This window comes from Loxodonta africana, chromosome 13 (assembly GCF_030014295.1).
Source record: "Loxodonta africana isolate mLoxAfr1 chromosome 13, mLoxAfr1.hap2, whole genome shotgun sequence".
Taxonomy (NCBI): domain Eukaryota; kingdom Metazoa; phylum Chordata; class Mammalia; order Proboscidea; family Elephantidae; genus Loxodonta; species Loxodonta africana.
In genome coordinates this window covers 37,788,566-37,807,444 of record NC_087354.1, presented here as the reverse complement: position 1 = coordinate 37,807,444, position 18,879 = coordinate 37,788,566, and the positions used below count along the sequence as shown (strand labels likewise).

Sequence of the window (18,879 nt, the reverse complement as noted above, 5' to 3'; positions counted from 1 at the left end):
AGACTGGAGAACTCCAGGCTGAGGCAAGCTTTCCCACCTGAGGAAGATGTAACTCGGAACTTCCCAGCTGCCAAGGTGAAAGAAGGAAATGCTTTGAGCCTCAGAGCTCTGTTTATGCGAGCTCACGTGAGGAGGTGAACTTGGGCCTGGCTCTGAACTCAGAACTCGTCTCGGTGTCTTTACAGGAGGGTCATCGTGTGACCCAGTGGATGACAAGGTTCTTTACTTAAAACAGTTGCAGGGATTCCCACAGAGGACCTTTGTCAAGGCCAATGAGTATGTGGGGAGGGCTGGGAGTTGTGCAGCAGTGGCAGTGACAGGAATGGGAGCAGGAAGCAGGTCAGAGTCCAGTCTGAGAACGTAGCCCACAATGGTACAGGGCTTAACACCTAAAAAGGAGTAGCATTTGTGGCTGGACTATTCACATGTGTCTTGTTTCTTCATAGCCTGGATGAGTTAGGTAGAGCCTAGAGTCGTTTGTGGAATGCCTAAGAGAGCTCTTCGACCAGAATTAGGTAACATTTAGGTAGACTAAAGTTTAAACAAAAAGCATTCTTCCAAGTTAGCTAGTATAAGTAGCTAATAGGCCAATAGGCATAACCAGTCAACTAACTTGTATGTTGTGAATGCCATCCAGATGGCAGGCTCAGGTCAGGTGGGGATTGTAATCAAAGCCATGTATTTGTATGTAACTCAGCTGTTGAAGTTTGTTGTTGTTGTGTGCCATCTAGCTGATTCCGACTTACAGCCACCCTGTATGACAGAGTAGAACTGCCCTATAGGGTTTCCTAGACTGTAACCTTTATGGGAGGAGATCACCAGGTCTTTTCTTCTGCAGAGTAGCCACTGGGTTTGAGCTGCCAGCCTTTCAGTTAGCAGCCGAGTGCTTGACTGTTGTGCTCCAGGGCTCCGTATTGTTGAAGTTTAATGCCCTTATATTCACGTTTAGGAAAAGTGGCCCTGGAGAATTGCTGCCAGCATGAATAAAGCCTCCGCGTGTGTTTGTTACAGTCACCTGGCCACACCAGGTCTGCAGACCCAATGATGTGCAGGCCCACGAAGATGGAGCTTGCAGGCTTCAGTAATTAGAGAGATTGAGCTTGAATCCTAGCTCTGCCCCTTCTTAGCTTTGTGACTTTGAGCGAGCTTCTGATTTCCTTGTCTGTAAAATGGGGATGACACTTAAAGCACCAATTTCATAGGGTTGTTATGAATGAGATGTTTTAAAAAAGATTAATGGAATAACTGACCACACATTAAGCATAATAAAGACATTTGTGGTAAAAGGCAACTCATGCCATGTTAGGTATTTATTTTTAGGCCTGTAGTGTTTACAGTTGAACTGCCCACTGGTTTCCAAAGATCTCTAAGAGATAATCTCCTATCAAGCTTAGGTCTTTTTTTTGCAGGGGGCAAAGTGGTCGCACCAATTTCACTTGTTTTAGTTAAGTGAATTGCCATGCCAGTCTGCTGTGTGGTGGGAACATGCTTAGGTAGAAGGGACGTTGGATTTGGAGTCCGAAGACCTGGATTCCAGTACTGCCTCCCTACCTGGTAAACCTGTGATTTGGAGTAAGGGGTTTCTTCAGAACCTCCGGTTTTCATATGTGCCCCCACAAATCCGCTACAGGTGGTATGGGAAAGCACTCTGTAAAATGGATCCAAGTGGTTGTTTCCTCAGAATTGTTGTTGGAACAGAGTCAGGTTCATTTTATCATGCTGGATTCAGAAGTTGCCGAAAGACTTTTTAAGTGAAGCACTTTCCATTCTAGCCCATGATGATGCCATTTGGTCAGTTGCCTGGGGGACGAACAAGAAGGAAAATTCTGAGACTGTGGTCACAGGCTCCCTGGATGATCTGGTGAAAGTCTGGAAATGGTGAGTGCCTTCTCCCCTAACACACCCCAAAAACCAGAACCCATTGCTGTCTAGCCGATTATGACTCGTGACGCTGTAGGACTGAGCAGAACTGCCCCGCAGGGTTTTCAAGGTTGTAAATCTTTACAGAAGCAGACTGCCACATCTTTCTCCCGTGGAGTGGCTAGTGGGTTCAAACCTCCAACCTTTCAGTTAGGAGCCAAGTGGTTAACCGCTGCGCCACCAGGGCTCCTCACCTAACATAGAACCTCGAAAAATTGGCTTTTGCTTCTGGGCTCCCAAGTTGCAATCAGGGGAGTATTAACTTTTTCCTAAGCAAGAAAGTGGTAAATAACAGTATAAAAGAGCAGCTTATTTTTTCCCACTTTTTTTTTTTTGTTGTTGTTATTCAGTATGAAAGCCCCAGAGTTTAAAAAAAAAAAAAAGTGCCAAAGTTAAAACCTGGCGGCATGTGGTGTGCTGTGGCTCTCCAGCTTCTTTCTGATCCTGCATTTCACAGACCATTGACAATACACGGGTCCCAGGGACCTGGAGTACCAGGTGCCAGGTACAGTGTGTTGTGTGTGAAGAAATCCCTTTGTCTCTGTCCCCCGTTGAAGGCGTGATGAGAGGCTGGACCTGCAGTGGAGTCTGGAGGGACATCAGCTGGGGGTAGTGTCTGTGGACATCAGCCATACCCTGCCCATTGCTGCATCCAGTTCTCTTGATGCTCATATTCGTCTCTGGGACTTGGAAAACGGCAAACAGATCAAGTCTATAGATGCAGGACCTGGTAAGACTTCTACTTTTAGGGGAGATGACAGAGGTCCGTGAGCCCTTTCTCAGAACCCTCAGGGAATTCACAGAGAATCTTGGATTTGAGAGGGGTAATAGAGGTGTGTGAACTGTGTATTACATAGCGCCTTCAGTGGGCCTGGGGGCAGCACTCCAATCAATTGCCAATAGCTTTGCAACTGAACTGATGAATATTTATACTGAGTGAAAAGAATAACCTTACATCAGTTCAGGCCAGGTTTTGCTGCCAAATGAATTTTGGTACTACAAGGATGGGAAAACTGTTTTCAGAGCCTTTTGGATTCCAGAATTGTCAGCTGGGGATTGTGGAACTGTGTTTGGATGGTCCAGAGCTGCTCTGTTTGCTCTGTTCTAAATTGATGCGTTCACTATCTTATAGATGTCTGTCTAGAATGCAGAGCACTGTGTTCTTACAGATCTATGTTGTGGTAATCTCAATTGATTTTGGTTAGAGTGCCTGATTTTAATACGTGGTTGATATGAAACTGCTCAAACAAATAAAATCATTGATTTTTTTTTTCTTTTTACGTACTATCAAAAAAAAAACCAAAAAAAACTCATTGCCATCGAGTCAATTCTGACTCATAGCAACCCTATAGGACAGAGTAGAACTGCCCCATAGGGTTTCCAAGGAGTGGCTGGTGGATTCGAACTACCGACCTTTTGGTTAGCAGCCGAGCTCTTAACCACTGTGCCACTAGGACTCCTTAAGTACTGTAGAGACAGAATAATTGTGTCCATCAGCCTTGATAAACATCACCTGGGATGATGGGCCTGGATTTCAGTGGGCTGGGTTAATGTGGAACAAACAGCATGATGGAACAAACAGCATGACGCCTGAGGATTGCTTTTGGCTTTATGTTGTAAATGACCGACCAGCGTTCATGAGCAGAGCTCTCTCAGCCAGAATGAGTGGTGACCTCTAGAGGGCGTCTCTGGCACACCCATCTATGGCTTGATTATAGAAGAGCTGCTTAGGCATTTCGTTAACCTAATAACCTTGACTGGGGCACCAGATGGATTTGCCTCTCACCAGTTATGCTCAGTGGCCATCATTATTTGATGGTCCCAGGGTTTGTAAGGAGACTGAATTTTCTGGAAGCTGAGCATGTTTTCCCTGAGAAGCACTATTCCATGTCTGTGATCCTTACAGCTAGAGCATTTTTGGAATACACATGCCCAGTCCCTATATTGGATCCATTGAATCACCATTATTGGGATGTGTGTTTGGAGAAAGGTCCTCAGTCTCTCACTCCTCTTTGCTTGTGCCCTCCCCCTGCTTACATCACTTACAGAGGACTCGGGTCCCCCAGCCAGCCCACAAAGGCTGTTGAGACTCTGAAATGTAGCTGAGGAGTGTTTTAGGAAGAAAAGCAGAAGAGGCAAATCTGTTACTGTTATTTCATCTTGGGCACCTGAGTCCTTCCGCCACCTCTGATGTTAGGTCACTGCATGGCTGTACACTCCACTGAAGAAATGAGTGCTGGATTGGTTCCAAGTAAAAGAATGGTGTATACATCCAACTTGCCTTCCCTAATAAGCGAATAAGCAGTACCTTATGCCAGATACCTTCCAAGTATGGCAAGGTAGTAACAGTTACTGTCATAAAAGAGAAAGGTACTGAGAAGAATAACAGGGATTGAGTTTATTTTATTTTTGGATAGGAATTTGCACAAAACTGTACCGGGCCAGTAAACAACATAGTTATTTAGTCAAGTAATAAAAGCAAGCATTGCTATTGACAGCTAAAGAGCAGCTGGATTCATCTGAAGGTTAAAATGCTTTGATAAATCAGGGTCTAATGAATGTAAAGAAAATGGATACCTAAGTTATATCTGTCTTGAAAATATATATACAGAAAGTGAACTATCACAAAGAAAAGAGAGAAATTCCCAAGACCAGAAGAAGAAAGTGAGAAAGTAGAAGGAAGCAAAGATGAAGAGAAGATCCTGCATTTGGCACCTCAGCCAGACTGTAGCTTTTTAGCAAGCCGACATTGAAGAACAAAGGGCAAAGTCCAACACAGGGGCCTCTCTACACGTGATTCTTGATGCCCAAGGATAAAGAAAAGCAACTCTTTTCAATTTTGAAGAGGAACTTAATGATTAAAATAAGTACCTGTTGTATAAAATATTAAAATAAAAAAATCTTAGAATGCAGAAATTTAATTGAGGGATGTCTAGTCATCTAGTGCTGCTATAACAGAAATACCACAAGTGGATGGCTTTAACAAAGAGAAGTTTATTTCCTCACGGTAAAGTAGGCTAGAAGTCCAAATTCAGGGCGTCAGCTCCCGGGGAAAGCTTTCTGTCTCTGTTGGCTCTGGAGGAAGGTACTTCTCATCAATCTTCCCCTGGACTAGGAGCTTCTCCACATAGGAACCCTGGGTCCAAAGGATGTGCTCTGCTCCTGGCACTGCTTTCGTGGTGGTATGAGGTCACCCACTCTGCTGGCTTCCCTTTCCTTTCATCTCTTGTAAGATAAAAGGTGGTGCAGGCCACACCCCCAGGGACACTTCCTTTACACTGGATCAGGGATGTGACCTGAGCAAGGGTGTTACATCCCACCCCAATCCTCTTCAACATAAGCCAACCTTGCCTCATTAACCACAGGCAGAGATTATGGTTTATAACATACAGGAAAATTATATCAACCACAAAATGGAAGACAACCACATAATACTGGGAATCATGGCTTAACCAAGTTGACGCATATTTTGGGGGGACACAATTCAAGCCATGCCAAGGGATAAAAGTTGTTTCTTCTATTTTGAGTGTAAGGACGTTTGGTACTCAAAGTTTCTATATTGTAAAACAACGGGGAAATTTAAAAATTATTTTGAAGTATTATGTTATTAAACTTAGAAGAATAAAAATCAGATTTCCTAATAACCATTCCTCTAAACAGCTAATTATAATCGGAATAAAACAGTCCTTTCAGAGTATAGGCTACTGACTTTTAGGTCTGAAGGTAGATATTAAAAAGCAGCTATTCAAGAGGTTGATTATAAAAGGTTTATTTAGGTCTCCTTGGTTTATTGAGCACTGTTGAAGTAAATTCCATTTTTAAAACAAATGTTTTGTAAGAAAAGTGATAAAGTCAAATGATTTATTACTACTTTGAATATGTGTGTTAAAATTTTCAAGAGAATTTTATTTTAAAAAGCACCCTGTCTGCAGTGTAAGCTCACAGGCCTCTCTTCCTTTACTCTCCCATGAGTGGAAAAGGCACAGGAGGGCCCTGGTCATGTCCTCTTTGAGGTCTATTCAAAGTAATGAGGAGGGCGACTTGGGGAGGAGCCTTTCTCAGTCCTTTCCCTTTGATCTGATGAGCACAGTTCCTGGGCAGGTACAGGAGAGGGCAGGATTTAGGGAGTATTCCCATATAAGAGTGGGCTGGGCATGTGGGCCCAGGCAGGCAGAGGGCAGGTAGAAGGAAACCAGATTGTTCCTTGACTTCTAGGCCCTGACCCAGCTTCCAAAGCTCTTTGAGATTGATTGGCAGAAGTTCCCGTGTAGCTGAGTAACGAAAGACCACAACACCATGAGTGGTCCAGATGGAAACAAAGGCAGTCTGTTGACCAGGCTGCACATGAGTCTGGTGGCCCCTGCAGACACTCTGCGGTGCATAAGTAACATTTGGACAGAACTCTTGGAGTTAAGTAAGTTGTATAATGTAAGTTAAAAACTAATTGTCTATTTTTTTAAAAACAAATAGTGCCTCTTACGAACTCTCATTCCCTGTTAATTTGTAATAAATACTTTGTTAAAGTTTTATATAAGAGTATTTCTGTTATGTCTTCATTTGTTTACAGGTTTATTGAGGTAAAATTTCATGTCTGTAATTTCACTGTAAAATCCGCCCATTTTAAGTGTACAGGTCAATGAGTTTTAGTAAATTTATACAGTTGTGTAACTATCACCCCAACTCAGTTTTAGAACCTTCCATGCCCCTAAAAGTTCCCTCATACTCATTAATGACTAGTCAATCCCTACCCCCACCCTCAGCCTGAGGCAACCATTGCTCTGCTTTCTGTCTCTATAGTTTTGCCTTTTTAAAAAAGTTGATATAAATTAAAATACATGTGTCTTCATTCTTTCTTTAGCGTATTTTTGAGGTTCATCCAAGTTGTAGCATGTATCAGTAGTTAGTTATGTAGTGCTGCTATAACAGAAATACCACAAGTGGGTGGTTTTAACAAAGAGAAGTTTATTCTCTCACAATCTAGGAGGCTGAAGTCCAAATTCAGGGCGCCAGCTCCGGGGAAAGGCTTTTTCTCTCTGTTGGCTCTGGCGGAAGGTCCTCATCATGAATCTTCCCCTGATCTAGGAGCTTCTCAGCACAGGGACCCTGAGTCTAAAGGACGTGCTGTGCTCCCGGGGCTTCTTTCTTGATGGTACGTGGTCCCCGTGTCTTTTTGTTTGCTTCTCTCTTTTATATCTCAAAAGAGATTGGCTTAAAACACAGCGTAATCTTGTAGATTGAGTCCTGCCTCATTAACGTAACTGCTGCTAATCCTGCCTCATCAACAACATAGAGGTAGAATTTATACCATAGAAGAAAATCGCATCAGATGATGAAATGGCGGGCAATCACGCAATACTGGGAATTATGGCCTAGCCAAATTAACACACATTTTGGGGGGACACAATTCAATCCATAACAGTAGTATTATTGTTGAGTAGTATTCTAAGAATATACTACATTTTGTTTTATATTCACCAGTTGTGGGACTTGGATTGTTTCTAGTTTTGGGCTATTATGAGTAATGGTCTGTGAACATTCACATACAAGTCTTTGCGTTTTTTCTCTTGGGCAGTGTCACGGATTGAATTATGTCCCCCAAAAATGTGTGCCAACTTGGCTAGGCCATGATTCCCAGTATTGTGTGATTGTTCACCATTTTGTCATCTGATGTGATTTTCCTATGTGTTGTACATCTACCTCTGTGATGCTGATGAGGCAAGATCAGAGGCAGGACTCAATCTACATACACGATTAGGTTGTATTTTAAGTCAGTCTCTTTTGAGATATAAAAGAGAGAAGCAAGCAGAGGGACCTCATACCACCAAGAAAGTAGAGCCAGGAGCATGCGTCCTTTGGACTCAGGGTCCCTGCACTGAGAAGCTCCTAGATCGGGGCAGATTGATGACAGGGACCTTCCCCCAGAGCCAACAGAGAGAGAAAGCCTTCCCCTGGAACTGACACCCTGAATTTGGACTTCTCGCCTCCTAGCAAATTTTTCTTTGTTAAAGGCATCCACATGTGGTATTTCTGTTATAGCACACTGGATGACTAACACAGGTAGATACCTAGGAGTGGAGTTGCTAGGCCATATGGTAAGTGTATGTTTTAACTAAAGAAACAGGCACGCTGTTTTTCAAAGTAGCTGCACCATTTTAGATTCCCCCGGCAACGTATGAGAGTTCCGGTTTCTCCGCATCCTTGCCAATACTTGGTATTGTTCCATCTATTTCTGTTAAAATGTATGAAACTCTTAAGCTAACTTGGTAAAGAATTAGCACCCTTAAAACATAGTTTTCTGAGTCAGGATACCATTTCTGCATTTAAAAAAATATATCTTTGGTAAAACATTAGTTTTTTAAAATTGTCACATCTCTCGCTGTATTTCTTTCCTTCTTTTTTTTCTGTTCAGTGGATGCCTGGACTTTGGCCTTTTCTCCTGATTCCCAATATCTGGCCACAGGAACTCATGTCGGGAAAGTGAACATTTTTGGTGTGGAAAGCGGGAAAAAGGAATATTCTTTGGACACGAGAGGAAAATTCATTCTTAGTATTGCATATGTAAGGAAATATTGCTCTCTCTTCTCTTTCTGATTCTTTCCGTTTACTCCTCTAAGCGTTTGCATAGGTTCTCACGTTGGTTTGGAAACCAGTGGGTTAGAGCTGCAGCCACCAGATTTGCTTGTTTGGTCGGGATGGGTGCTTGGCTTAACAACACGGATTCTAAAACTGCCTGCTTTTCCCTCTGTTCTCTGATAGAGTCCTGATGGGAAATATTTGGCCAGTGGAGCCATTGATGGAATCATCAATATTTTTGATATTGCAACGGGAAAACTTCTACACACGCTGGAAGGTATCTCTCATCATTTTATTTTATACAAACTGGATTATCAGATCACAAAGGAATAATTATTTTTTCATTGAAAATGCCATTAAATGGCAAACGAGCATTAGATTTGTAAGACATTGTCCATCTCAGTGAGGAATCTGAAATGCCTCAAAGTTGGAGTCTTGTCACTGTAGTTTTAACCTGGACACATTAGTTCTTGTGCCGGCATTAAATGCTAGTTTTGGTGAACAAGCTTACTCTTTATTTATATGTTAATATATCTCGGCTCTATGAGTGTCTTGTTTCTGTCGTATTTGTTTCTGAAGAACTTGATTTGTGACTAGATAACAAATTATTTTTGTTGATAATTTGAAGATAGAGTACTGTGCCCACCCTCCCCACCTCTCATCAGTGCATCTGCTCAGAGCACCACGTGAGCATTCTTGTCTCCTTGTTTTTTTCCTGCGCTCATAATTTTTTGCCCAATTTGGGACTGTATTCATACTATCTTATAACTTAGACTTTTACTTAATATTGTATTTGTGCAAGCCACTAAACATTCATCTGAAGCTGCGGTTGGCAAATGTTTTTGTAGAGACCCTAAGCTAAGAATGATTTTCACATATTTTAGATTTTGTTTTAAAAAAAATCTGTACCAAAGACTATGTGGCATGTAGAGCCTAAAATATTTACTTTCTGGCCCTTTACAGAAGAGGTTTGCCAAACCCTGATCTAAGGTATTTCTTGTTGTTGGTGTTGTTAGGTGCTGTCGAGTCAGCCCCGACTTCTAGTGATCCTGTGGGCAACAGAACAAAACACTGCCCAGTCCTACCATCCTTATTATTATTGTCATTATGACTACATAATAACCATCTAAATGTACCACAGTTTGATCAACTCTGTCTTCTTGGACTTCAGCTTTCTGTTTTATTTTTGCTAATACATGTAAACGTCCCATCTCTATACACATCTGACTATTTTCCTAGGATAAGTTTATAGAAATGCAATTACAGGGTTAAGTAGTCTGAAACAATTTTGCTACATTAGTTGCTCAAGTTGTTAATCATTGTCAAATAAAACCCAGTTACTAATCCTGGGACACAATATATTGAAATGTTTAAGTCAGAAGCAGGTTAGTTGCAAATCAGGGCCTATAATTTGGAGCATCTTCCCTTGTGACTTTTTCTATATGAGGCTCATGTTCGAAGTCACTGGTTTTCCCTATCCTGAGTGTCTTACATGTTTGGTGTGTCTTCTGCCTGGGAGTCACACAGGCCTCTCGTTGTGTACCTTGAGGATGACTGTCTCTGAATTGTGGGGCCCACACAAATGAAATAAAATGAATTTTACATCTACCCTAGAGCCTGTATCTTAAGTCATTCAGTTCCAAGTGGCTTGGGAGATCTGGGAACAGAAAGTGTTGATTTAATATTCATATTGCATTCCAGAAGAGTTGTAGCAGTTTATGGTCCCTTCACAAACACTTAGTATTAATATTTTTAAATGTTGGCAATTAAGATTATCCCAGAATATGATTTTGTACCTATCGTATTATCAAAAATGAAAAAGATCAATTACACACTGTATTGGTGGGGATACAGGGAAGGGGGCACTTATGTGTTGCTGGTAGGTTGTGAAGTGGTACTACTTCTTCAGCAGAACAGTTTGCACTCACTGCCTGATCAATTAAAGGGGCCCTGGTGGCGCAGCGGTTAAGCAGTCGGCTGCTAACCAAAAAGTCGGCACTTGGATTCCACCAGGCGCTCCCTGGAAACCCTAGGGGGCAGTTTTACTCTGTCCTGTAGGGTCACTGTGAGTCAGAGTCAACTCGACGGCAGTAAGTTTGGTTTTTGTTTTGGTTTAATCAAATTAAAAGTGAATATATGCTTTGATCCATCAGTTCTGCTGCTAGGAATTGATCCTGTCGATATTCACATGTTCACAATAACATGTAACAAGATAATTCATTGTGGCATCTTGATAACAAAGGATTGGAGATAACCTGAAAGATACATCCATACAGCGAGAAACAAGAGTGCTCTAAGATATTTAAAATGGAAAAATCGAAGTGCAAAAGAACGTGCAGTTTTTTTTTTTTTATCTTTTTATTGCAACGTAAAACGCAGATTTAAAACCCACCTGAATCAAATCGATGACTTAATGGATTTTTATAAGGTGAACACTATCCATGTCAATAAACAGAACTTTGCCAGTCATCCCAGAAGCCCCTGCATGTGCTCTGTCCTAGTCACACCCCTTGCTCTCCCCACTCCGTGTCCTCTCTTCCATGATCCTGTAATCAGTAAACTTCCTTACATTTTTTATAGTTTTCTCTCTTGAATGTATAACACTAGACACTATAGTTTGGTCTTACTCTGGGTTATAAATTTTTTTTTTTAAAGTGTCTTTTAATCTGTAAATTCCTCCTTCTCAAAAGTCTGGTTTTATATTTGTGTAGGAAAAATACAAGTATTTGCATATATGCAAAGAGTATCTCTGGAAGGATACGTAAGAGACTTGCAACCCTGGTGCTTCTGGGGAGGAGGACTGGGTGGCTAAAGAACAGGCGTAGGAGGGAGGCTTCTTACTATATGTTCTTTTGCACTATTTTTATTCTGACCAACTGAATATATTACCTCCTCAGTTTATCCTCTACTCTACAACAAATGATTTGGTAGGAAAAGTAGCATGTTATTTGTTCAGTCTTAAAAATCAGAAGCCATGCACATTTCCATGTTTGGCTGTTATATGTAGCAGAGGAGTTTCTTTAAGCAAAGTGTGCAGACGCCCAACTGGTCTGGGAGGGGAACTAAGGAGAAGTGGCTCCAGGAGGAGGGGTCAGGGTTCCAGTGGATGTTTCTAGAACATTGGGAGGTGGGGCCCAGTCCATACCCTCCCTTTTCTGACTGAAGGACCTGAGCAGTCCAGCTCAATGACTTGTGATGATTAAAAGGGACATCATCAGCTGGGAAACCTGAATGGGGAGACAGTGATTAACAAGGGCCTTTGTGCATTTCAGGCCATGCTATGCCCATTCGTTCCTTGACCTTTTCCCCGGATTCTCAGCTCCTCGTCACTGCTTCAGATGATGGCTACATCAAGATCTATGATGTGTAAGTTACCTGTCAAGATTGTACTGATGCCGTGTCCCCTATTGTTATGAAGTGCCCCAGGCTGTGTCAGCTCCCTCTTCAGGGTCTAGCAATGCTCGTGTTCAGGTCTTCAGACACCCTTGCTCACCCTTGTTCCTCTGGCTGCGGTAGAGGAGACGTGCATAGGTTACCTGGTGGTATCAGGTACTTGCTACTTTTCTCAGGCGTCCTGTCTCTTGTGGGGCTCACTTATTTTTAATTCTTTCGGGTAAGTAGTTTACAGGTGAAGAAATGGAGCCAGGAGCTCTAGCTGGCCCAGGGTAACAGTAAAATTTAGAACATCCTTTTTCTAGGGGTGGGGCTGTTCCAGCAGGCGCTCTGTCCTAGATAGGGAGCTGTCCGCTTAGAAGCGGCCTCACTGCAGGCCTAGGTGGGGACCCCAACACAGGGCCTTCTCGTTTCACTGCAGGTGTAGAGGTGAGTTCATCGTTCTCTGTCCACGGCTCTCTGTCATTGGGTACCCCTGTGCAAGGCCCTTTTTCATTGTTTTCCCTCATCATTCCCAGCACCGCTCCTACTCCCCCTGAAGCACCCCCTCTAATGTGTTGGATATGTGTCCTGGGTACTTTGACTTGGTGCGCTGCACAGCCTTCCTGCCAGGTGCCTCTGGTTCACGGCTCTGAATGTGGCCCTCGCATCCCTGGGAGCATGCTTCCCACTGCTCCTTGCCTGGGGATGGTTCACTGCTGAGTGCAGCCCTCACACCCTTGGGGGCATGGTGCCCACTGCTCCTTCCTTCGGGATGGTTCACTGCTAAGTGCAGCCCTCACACCCCTGGGGGCATGCTGCCCACTGCTCCTTGCCCGGGGATGGTTCACTGCTCTGAGTGCAGCCCTCGCACCCCTGGGGGTATGCTGCCCGCTGCTCCTTGCCTGGGGATGGTTCACAGCTCTGAGTGCAGCCCTCGCACCCCTGGGAGCATGCTGCCCACTGCTCCTTGCCCGGGGATGGTTCACTGCTCTGAGTGCAGCCCTCGCACCCCTGGGAGCATGCTGCCCACTGCTCCTTGCCCGGGGATGGTTCACTGCTCTGAGTGCAGCCCTCGCACCCCTGGGAGCATGCTGCCCACTGCTCCTTGCCCGGGGATGGTTCACTGCTCTGAGTGCAGCCCTCGCACCCCTGGGAGCATGCTGCCTACTGCTCCTTGCCCGGGAATGGTTCACTGCTCTGAGTGCAGCCCTTGCACCCCTGGGAGCATGCTGCCCACTGTTCCTTCCTTGGGGACAGTGCCCAGGTTGCCTCAGTGGCATGCACCGCCACCATGAACGTCATGCTCATGTTCTTTTATGAGCCTGGGAGAGTTTTTCTGGAGTATAGACCTGGGAGTAAGAATGCTGCTCCTTTTAGCCTACTTCTGGTGGCTTTTGAATGGCAAAAAGTTGTCACATAGACCTAGAATTAGAACTGCAGTTTTTGGAATTAGAGCTGGATGAGAATGCTAGGGCCGGAGAGGCACACATCTCTCTAAAGTTGTGCTTGCTTGTCATAGCAGAGCCGGCATAAATAGTAGCAGTCCCTTAAGTCTCCTACTTTATAAGACTTTCCTTGATGGATGAGCATAGATTAGTGTCCCAATTTTGCAGGTGAAAAACCAAGCTGAGATGATTTGCCTAAGAGAGTGATACTGAGTGAAGTCCCAGGGCTTTTTATCCTCTCATGGTCCCCCTGCACCCCATGGAGGCTGCCTTTGCTGGTGCCTCACCAGAGCTGCTGTACTCTGCTGGGTGTTTCAGGGGTGAAACTGCTGATGAGCTCAACACAAGTTCCACGCTGACCTCAGCCGGGCCTTGGGGGAGGGTGGGGTAGCTTTCCTGCCACGGGTGATTGGATTTTACTTTTTAAAACAGTGAAAATGGCTGTAGTAATGGGGCCTGTCTTGCTCTTAGTTTAGTTAGAAGTGGCCTGTTGAAGGCACATGTATCTGGATACTTTCTGTGGCCATGAGGCTCTGGCCCCTCATCAAGGGCTGCTGGTACAGGCAGGGACCAGAGCCTGCTGCTCTCCCAAGATGGTCTGCTCGCCCCTGCTGCTTCTCAGCAGCCTCATCTTGGGAGCTGGGGCTTTGAGCCACCTTATTTATTTTGAGCTGTTAAACTCTCTACTTCTTATGGATCTTATTCTTGGCTTGTGGTGGCATTTACACACTTTGGGTTAATGCCACTGTAAAAAATTGTTACTGCAATAAATGATGCCACTTAATTGACAAGGGGATTTTTGATACGGTAATACTGTCTGTTTTGGATTAAATTATATCCCCCAAAAGTATGTATTGTAAATCCTAATTTCTTTGCCTATGGTTATAATCCCATTTGGGAATGGGTTGTCTTTGTTATGTTAATAAGGCAGGATTAGCGTGGGGTATATCTTGAGTCAGTCTCTTTTGAGATATAAGAAGAGATTAAATAAGCAAGCAAAGAGACAAGGACTTTCCCCCAGAGCTAACAGAGAGAGAAAGCCTTCCCCTAGAGCCAGTGCTCTGAATTCTGACTTCTAGCCTCCTGAACTGTGAGCGAATAAATTTCCATTTGTTAAAACCATCCACTGGTATTTCTGTTATAGCAGCACTAGATAACTAAAACCAAAAGAACAAACCCAGTGCCGTCGAGTCGATTCCAACTCATAGCGACCCTATAGGACAGAGTAGAACTGCCCCATAGAGTTTCCAAGGAGCGCCTGGCGGATTTGAACTGCCAGCCCTTTGGTTAGCAGCTGTAGCACTTAACCACTACACCACCAGGGCTTCCCTAGATAACTAAGACACTGTCATGGTAAGTATAGCAGGTTTAGCCCAGTTTAATGGGCAGAGTTAACACCATGCCTTCCGCTTCTGTGATTGTATTCTAAAACTAACATTTCCATTTTGTTTGGAACTTTCCCATTTCAGACAACATGCCAACTTGGCTGGCACGCTGAGTGGCCACGCCTCCTGGGTGCTGAATGTTGCGTTTTGTCCTGATGACACTCACTTTGTTTCCAGGTACTTATGATTCTCAGTCATTTCCAAAATGCTGGGGAGATGGGAATGGTCTTGTATGAATTGCCTTAAAATGTGAAAACTGTGTGGCCCTTTTTTGTTCCAGAAGCCCTTGTTTTCTCAGTGTGTTTTATTTAAGTAGTGAAGTTAGTTGTCTTCAGCGTGAACAAAGGTGGACTCTTTTGAACAGTGGCGCTCTGTTTTTCATTATAAATTTAGGCCTCCCACCTGTGGCTTACTTTAAGGTGTACCCGTGTTACAATGGTGTTAAAATGTATGAATCTGTAAAAAGTGCTTTTAGATCCCAGTGTTCTGTGGGCCCAGGATGGCCCAGAGAGTTGAAAAATGTGATGGACAGATGGAAAGCATTGCTGAGTGGGTTATAGAAGCCTCCTGAAAGCTTTTATTTTAGAAGCTTTAAAGACCTCCCTCCCACCTGCAAATAGGTAGTAGGTGCCTCTGAGACTGATGATCAAATTACAGTTTCAGGAAAATGGCTGCCCTGTGAGGCGGGAAAGCCACCCAGAGCTGCCAACACCCTGGCCACTTCCTGGGGCCCAGGTCGGCCGCTTGTGCACATAGATATGGCGGCTCGGGGGCCTCTAAGATAGGCAGGGTATAGATGAGTGAAGAAGTGTCGAATTTTGGTCAAATTTCTTCCAACTTCAGTCTAAAAACTGTTTTCTGATACTGATGTTCACTTTTTAAAATAGTTCATCTGACAAAAGTGTAAAAGTTTGGGATGTTGGAACGAGGACTTGTGTTCACACCTTCTTTGATCACCAGGATCAGGTATGGCGTTGTATTTGAATTCCTTTGTCTTTGGATTGCTAGTATCATCTGACCACTGTGCCAAAGCTCCTTTCTTTTCCTAACCTTGCTGTTCAAGTTGCCAAGCCTGGTCGATCCCTGGGACTGAGCTGCTTGATCTCCTTGGACTTCAGTGTCGCCCAGTTTTCCTGTGGACACTGTCTGCATGCGGAGGCTGTGGGAGTGCTGTCAGCCATATGTCCCTGTGCCCCACAGCCTCTGAATGCCTTCTTTGGAAAATGCTGCATCTGGTGCCTGTGGCTGGCTTAGTAAGGACCTCACTTCTCGGGAACTGCCATTGCTTGAACACAGTCACCACTTGTCATTTTTTAAGCTGTCCAAAGAAGTGATTTAATTTTTTTTCAATGTACTAGAAGCTGGAAATTCTTACAAGCTGTTTGGCTTTATGGTATCAGAAGCTTTGCTTTCAATTTTTAAATTAGGAGAGAAGGGAGACACTGTTCTTACAGGCGTCTTTGTCTTTGCCAATCCAGTGTGATGTGAAATGGTGAAGATGTTCTAGTGCAGGGCTCTCCATCTTTACGATGCACATCAGTCCCCGCAGGGGACCGGGTTCAATTCTGAATCAGTAGGTCTGGTTACAGCCTGAGACCCTGAGTTTCTAACAAGCTCCCAGGTGAGGCCAGTGCTGGTCCCAACTACTCTGAGAAGAGTCTTGGAAAACCAGTCAGTATATAAAAAAATGTCATGGCTGTATAAAGTTGGAGGTTAATATATTTTAAATGTTTTTATGATAATCCTATAGATTTCCCCTCTTTGGAATGCAACTTAAAGTTAACAATTATTTATGCATTTTTCCATTTAACCTTAAATTGTTGCCAATAAAGTTGACATTCCACTCTTGGACTTATATTCTACTCGGGGAGTAAGTCCTGGCTGACTGGTGTACATTGCGTGTGGGGTCAGAGCAGTGCTGTTCCAGGGGGAGATGTCTGGTGTGGCAAGTGTGTCTACTTGTAGGCAGCTGTTCAGAGTGATGGGGCTGCCACCTGGCCCAATCAAAAGAGCACTAAAACCAGGGCTAGACACCCCATCTCAGGGACACCCCATCTCAGGGCTAGTGTGACAGGCCCACCACCCAGAATCAGCTCTTGATCTTCAGAAAGTTGTTCCTTGGTTCTGCAATAACACCAAAAAAAGGGCCGGGGGGGACTACAGATGCTGATACTAATTAGATACAACCAGTAACCTCATGGAATTAGTTCTTTTGGTTTGGGGGCAATGGCCATGGTCTCATGGAATAATCCAGTCAATTGGCACAATATAGTTCTTACAGTTTATGTTCTACCTTCCGGCATGGTAAGTAGTGTCTTGGGTGTTAAAAGCTTACAAGCTCTTAAGTCATCTAAGATACAGTTATTGGTCTTCATTCATTTGGAACAAAAGCCAAAAAAGGAAACCCAAGAATCAGAGAAGGAACTGGACTACAGGACTAATTGTCCACATGAACCACTTGCCTCCTCCACCTTGAGACCAGAAGAACTAGATGGTGCCTGGCCACCACTACCTAACATTCTGATCAGGAACACAATAAATGAGTCCTGATAAAAAATGGAGAAAAATATGGAATAGCACTTCAAATTCTTAAAGAATCCAGACTTACTGGACCCATTGAGTCTGGAGGAGTCCCCGAGACTATAGCCCTGAGTTGCTCTTCACAGCTTGAATTGACACTATCCTTTTTCACAGCTTGAATTGACACTATCCTCTGACGTCACCTTCCAACTAAGTAACAGTTTAGCTCAAAGAGTAAAGATTGTCACTCTTGAGTATTGTGCTACTTAAAAAAAAATAATTATGTAAGACCAAAGGGTCAACAGCTATTTTAAAGCATAGATGAAGGTTGAGGGACAGGGAGATTAAGTAAATGGAAATGAAACAACAGAAATAATGAGAATGTTGACACAATGTGAAGAGTTTAACCAATGTCACTAATTATCCCACTTCTGACAACCCCTTGAGCCCTGGTAGTGTAGTGGTTAAGAGCCTGGCTGCTAACCAAAAGGTTTGCAGTTCGAATCCACCAGCCACTCCCTTGGAAACCTTATGGGGCAATTAGTAGAGCTAACTCATAGGGCTGCTATGAGTTGGAATCAACTCAGTGGCAACGGGTTTGGTTTTTGGATACTAATCATTATGTCTAGAAACTGTAGAATGGGAGTGAGTCTTTGTTGTGTATATTTTCACTAAAAATAAAAAATTTATTTTTTTTAATACATCAATTTTTTAGTTGTATTAACTTGAGTTATCTGCAATAGTATTCAAATATGGGGTCTAAACAGAACAGGTGTTTTTTAGGCTGAATGACTACCAGCTCAAAAGAGCATGCTGTCTCTTAGCTGCCCCCTCCGAGTGGTACCCCAAGCAATAAAAATCCCCAGTTGTAAGTCAGTATCCCCAAGTAGCATTTCTATTCATAACAATGGTAGGAGTAAAACAAAGGCATTCTTATAAACCAGAGATATTATTAAACCTAATCCCATTTCAGGTTTTAGGACCATGGCAATTTCAACAATATAAGAAATCTCATAACACCTTCTTTTCCTTTACTCAGAAAACACATCAATAGATCCACTTAAAGATGTACAAAATGTATGATCTGAGTAAATTACATTTTTTTCTTATATATTTGAAGACTAGTCAATAAGTTGATAAAATTATTTTACAAGTTTTGTATGAAATCTTTTGTTTCATTTCGCATACCATGAAGCGTTTACTTAGATTTTTTAAGCCTGGTGGGTGATGTCACAAACATGAAGGCAGAGAGTGATGTTAAAACAAGTATGGAGCTAATTAAACATTTAAATCTTACACCTGAAATTATTTTTTGCAACGTTCTTTAAATACATTCTTTAGATTTTTTTTAGAAATACCTTTTTAAATGTTCATGTTCTCAGATCAGGGAAATAAATCATATTTGTCAGTGATATTTTCTTTTTACACACATGTAAAAAGACCCATGTTTAGAACCTAAGACAACATTATGTTTTATGAAACTGCCTTCTTTTTAAGCCTTTAAAAATAAGGGACGAGTTCTTATGGGGATTATTTTAAAATATGTATTGAAAGAAGAATGACCACAAAGATTGTCTGTCTATATTAATAAAAATGTGCATTCTTCTAAAAATTAATACCACTTCAAAGCCTATTTATTACTAAACCGGACATAAATTATT

The 18,879-nt window shown here is 43.0% G+C and overlaps 1 protein-coding gene across 3 annotated transcripts in view; it reads left to right on the top strand.

Moving 5' to 3' along the window:
* The window catches only part of SKIC8 (SKI8 subunit of superkiller complex), a 31,118-nt gene that overhangs the window by 4,159 nt on the left and 8,080 nt on the right, over window positions 1–18,879 (top strand). For 2 of the 3 annotated variants that reach the window (XM_003413841.4, XM_023552960.2), the window contains exons 4-10: window positions 1,773–1,878; window positions 2,478–2,650; window positions 8,330–8,478; window positions 8,677–8,770; window positions 11,766–11,859; window positions 14,783–14,875; window positions 15,586–15,664. In XM_003413841.4, coding sequence (XP_003413889.1) covers window positions 1,773–1,878; window positions 2,478–2,650; window positions 8,330–8,478; window positions 8,677–8,770; window positions 11,766–11,859; window positions 14,783–14,875; window positions 15,586–15,664 — 788 coding nt within the window. Of the gene's footprint in view, window positions 1–1,772; window positions 1,879–2,477; window positions 2,651–6,135; window positions 6,335–8,329; window positions 8,479–8,676; window positions 8,771–11,765; window positions 11,860–14,782; window positions 14,876–15,585; window positions 15,665–18,879 lie in introns of those variants that run through there. The other variant, XM_064267215.1, reaches the window with a different exon arrangement.